We start from the raw sequence: 4,271 nt of genomic DNA, 5'->3' as shown, positions 1-4,271 counted from the left end.
ACTGGTGTCACAACTGAATCATGAATGAATTATGAATTTTGAAAACTCATAATGAACAGTGAGAGTGTTAATACCAGAGAGGAGCTGGATGTCTGTGTTATGATGCTGGTGGCTTCAAGGAGCTCACTCTTTGAGACTTCAATAGCCAGACCTCCTGAAGCCTGAGCCAGGTCTCTGTACAGCTGAGCATCTGATCTCGCCATTCGACTGATTGGTTGTTGTTGTTGGAGGCTATCATCACTCTGCCTTCGACGACGAAATCCCAGATTGCCAGTTATCATGAAGTTTACCTAAAAAGAAATGAAAAAGGTGAATGGGAATTCGAGGTGTGAAGCCCACTCATAGGGTCTTAAAGTTTAGGTTAAACAAAATCAGGAAAGTCTTAAATAGCTGTTGAATGCTTATAAGAAAGAAATGAATTCACAAAACTTTTTATAGTTTTTTCAAAACATTTATGATGAAATACCATTCCCTTCAGTCTCAGCAATGTGAAATGCTAAATAGCAAATGTCAGCATGCTCAACTATAATAGTGAACATGGTGAACATTACTTTCTACTTATTCAGACATTTGTATTAGTGCCTAAGTACAGCCTCTCTCATAGCCTCCTCAAGTTTTTACATCATGAGTTTTTATTTATTTTTCTATGACTTAACACACTCTTTTTACACTATCATTTTACACACCGTTTGTTTGTTACCACACGAAGGGTAGTACTCACTACTGTCTTGGTCCGCTCAATGAGTGCAATCACTGTGCTTTTCAGATGTGCATCTTTAGCAGGTGCATCAGTGAAGAGGAAGATCTCAGAACTGGGAGGAGCACCAGTTAATGCCAGCTGTATGAGGAAGAGAGGACAGCAATCATACGATAGTTTTACCATTACTTTTTTTCAAGTTTTGCAGACAGATTATGTCTCAAAGGCATCACAGCACCCGAAGCCCTGAAAGACTCATTTCTGGAAAATCTCCTCCACCAGTTGCTGTTAGTGAATTAATAGCATTCCTGAAGACTTCTGGGTCTGTTGTCCTTGTCAGTGGCCCAAAATCTGAGGTTCAGGTGGAGACGAGAAAGACATTACTTTATTCTTCTTGTGCATGCATTTGTTGAGTGCTTCATGATTTACAAATACTGGTATTTTTTTTATTGTATTGCTGGCATTTTATTTGAGCAGTGATAATATTCAACCAACTATGCAGCACATGACAGCACAAAAAGTCCACTGCTTTATATCACTGAATTACAGTTTAGAGGGATAAAACATTAAGATCATACCTGGATCATTGAAAGGTACGAGAATGTAAACTGAGGGCTCGTCCTGTGTTCCAACTTTCCTGTCGATTATATCAGAAGTGACAGTCCTCACTGCTGCAATGTCATCACTCATGCTTCCTGTCGTGTCGATCACAAAACAGAGAGCTTTACTGGAGATTCCCATCAGCCTGAGAGATGGAGAGAAAAGGAATGAGACAAAGAGATAAGAGATAAAAACCCTTTGCAATCCTCCTCCTTACCATGCATATCTGAAACATACAGAAAAGGTTTCATACTGTAGGAATGGTTTGTCACCAGCAGCCCCTCGAATGTCCTCCAGGAGCTCACTGGTTGCAGCAATTGCCACATTTGCAGCTTCCATGTGGAGGTGTCCATGGCTGGAGTCCAAAGTGTCTTTACTGATCCCACCTTTAGGTTCAATGTTACTTGTTCTATCAAGAAAACCTCCGTGGCTGCATTTTCCTGTAAAGCATTAGAAACAGAATGAGAAAAAAATGTTTTATACATCTTTACATATCATTTCAGAGAATATTAGACTGATTTTTTGGGGAAGAATACATTTTCTCTGGCACTGTGTTTTTTTAGCCACACTAGCAACACAGCTCTGGTCTGATGGTTGGTCCACCACTTTGGTGCAGATTGAAGTATTTTAACCACGCATAGATGGATTATAATAAAATTTTGTATGGATGGTCATAGTGCAAATTACCAATAGCTGCAAAACATTTTTAGAGTTGTCAAGTATCCCAAATTGATACTATATGCTTATCCTAGCAGGTTTGATTACTGTGTTCATAGGTAGGTCACCTGGTGGAGCAGTTGCCCCATGTACTAGGGCTATGCCGGTGCCACAACAACTGCAGATACGATTCCAACCTGCAGCCCTATGCTGGCTCCTAAGCTGCTGAACACTCCAGTATGTTCACTAAATAGTTGTTAACTGTGTCTGTCTGCTGTTTGGTGATGTGCAGTTGGTGCACAGAGGGCTTTCAAAGCTTTTTGACGGCAGTGAGAATGGACCAAAACAGTAAAGATGTGGGCCAGACAGCTTGAGAATGAGCTGAAACTCACCATAAAGCTCTGTGAAACCGAAGGGAGCTGCCTATTTTGGTCACAGTTCACACAGGATGATTATTTCTGAATATTTAAGCAACAAACCTGACAAACATGGCTTTAATAATTTATATAATTATTTAGGTAAGCAGGTAGGAAGGTTACCTTTTGGTTTGGAGGAAAAAAAAGGCACAAAATTAAAGTATCCTGAAGTAATTATCCTTTCCCTTAGGATATCCTCCAAAATGTTGTTCGTGCAGTCGTCTCCATTACAGTTGCGACAGGTTGCTCTGCTTTCAGCTGTGAGAAAGAAAATTTTGTCAGTCTTTTGTCTTGTAAAATGATCTCTGTAATCGCATTGCACCATCACATTTTCTCACTCCGTTTCTTTTGTTTCAGTGACACGGCCACTCACACACTGACAGAACATCATTTCTTTACCTGCTATGTTGCCAACGCTGGTGTCTGATCTGATCAGATGGGAGTTTGGGAGTTTGTTTCCCATCTCCACCCAGTTGCTATGACTGTAGAAATCCTATTATATAAAAACAACAACAAGCAGAGCATCTATCATCTAGCATCTAGTATATTAATACCAAGATCTCTTTTCAGTAAGTCATATTAATGCTCCCTTTAATAGGTTGTTGTTGTGAAATTAAATAAATGTCAGTGCACACAATTTTGGCCTACGGAAAGAAACTGTTGTGCCGCTTGCTGAACTTGAGAGTTAGTTTTGAAGTGTAACATTGAAGAAACAAAACTGTGATGTAAACAGAAGGAATGATAGAAGGAAGGCTACCTGTAGAGGGTGTAAGATTTTTCCCAGTTTTTCTCTGGCAGCCTCAAAGTTCTGTTCCTTGTTGCTGGCCTTCACAGCTGCCAATCCATCTGTGATGATTTTCCTTCCCTTTAAAATTTGTTCATTGTCCATGTGATACCGTGCTAGGAAGAATAAAAAATAGTCTACTCGTTTATTCCTTGATTGGATCAATTGGATGGTTTGGAGGAAGCTCTTGGATGATTTTGATGCTTCACAGGCAGCAGCAACAGCATCAACAGTCAGAGACTGTGGACACAAACACACACAAAATGAATAATATCAATAATAAAGCCTCTAGTCATTTGACATAAAAGTCAGCATAATGTGTTGTCAGGTTCACAATGTCCTGATTTCAACCTTCGTTCAAAATCTTTGGGGAGTTTATAAACTATACATTTTTGGAAAGCTTTTGTGACAAACCGCAGAACCAATTTTTCCATTTTTTTTTTAAAGTCTCTGTGGCGGCCACCTCAGACTTTCAAAATGGCGACTACCCATAACCTGTTTTTAGCTGGATCCCTCTTGATAAATCAAATTGGTTCTGAGTTTACAAGTTAAATTGCATATTTTTCAAGCCAAGGAAACAAATGGGACCATCTCCAGTAAATTAAAAATAGAATCTGATGCTGCATCTGCCTATAATGTGTTTTGTATCAGCTTAATAATTGCTGTATTTCTTGTTATTGTATCTTTTATCACTACACCTAACAACTAGCTACGTAGCATTAGCAGCTGGCTTTAGAAAAACATTTAAGATTCACTGAGTGGCTAGTGTTAAAGCTATAATTGGTAATCCTGTTCAGAAACACTTCTTGTTATATTGGGTGAAATGGTCCTTCCATCCTGAGAGTAGTCAATACATAATGTGTTCAGAAAAAGGAACAAAAAAAATCCGACATCTGTGGCAGCTGAAGGCCTGTAAAAACTCTGACCAATCCCTGCCTCTCGGTGCGAATGGAAAGAACCATTCAGATGCCTTCATGTCTCTTCCTGCCCACGCCCCCCTCTGTCCCTCCCTCCTCCCTGCGTGCATTCATCACGTGTCACCGTTGGCGGAAATATTCAGCACACTCCTCAGCAGAAATACCAAGTTAGCAGGAGTTTGCTGCACAATGGCAGAGAA

The 4,271-nt window shown here is 39.9% G+C and overlaps 1 protein-coding gene across 1 annotated transcript; it reads right to left on the bottom strand.

Annotated features, from left to right (window-relative positions):
- Positions 1-74: 74 nt before the first annotated feature.
- LOC126387301 (von Willebrand factor A domain-containing protein 7-like) lies at positions 75-3,394 on the bottom strand (the record flags this gene model as incomplete). The annotated part of the gene is made up of 8 exons (XM_050039835.1): positions 75-290; positions 722-838; positions 936-1,048; positions 1,276-1,442; positions 1,551-1,737; positions 2,494-2,628; positions 2,770-2,863; positions 3,128-3,394. Coding segments are annotated over 8 exons (1,296 nt in total), but the record flags the coding sequence as incomplete, so codon positions are not given.
- Between the last annotated feature and the right edge of the window lie 877 nt (positions 3,395-4,271).

The sequence above is a fragment of the Epinephelus moara genome, unplaced genomic scaffold (assembly GCF_006386435.1).
Source record: "Epinephelus moara isolate mb unplaced genomic scaffold, YSFRI_EMoa_1.0 scaffold3447, whole genome shotgun sequence".
NCBI classification, from domain to species: Eukaryota; Metazoa; Chordata; class Actinopteri; order Perciformes; family Serranidae; genus Epinephelus; species Epinephelus moara.
This window is presented reverse-complemented; position numbering and strand designations above follow the sequence as displayed.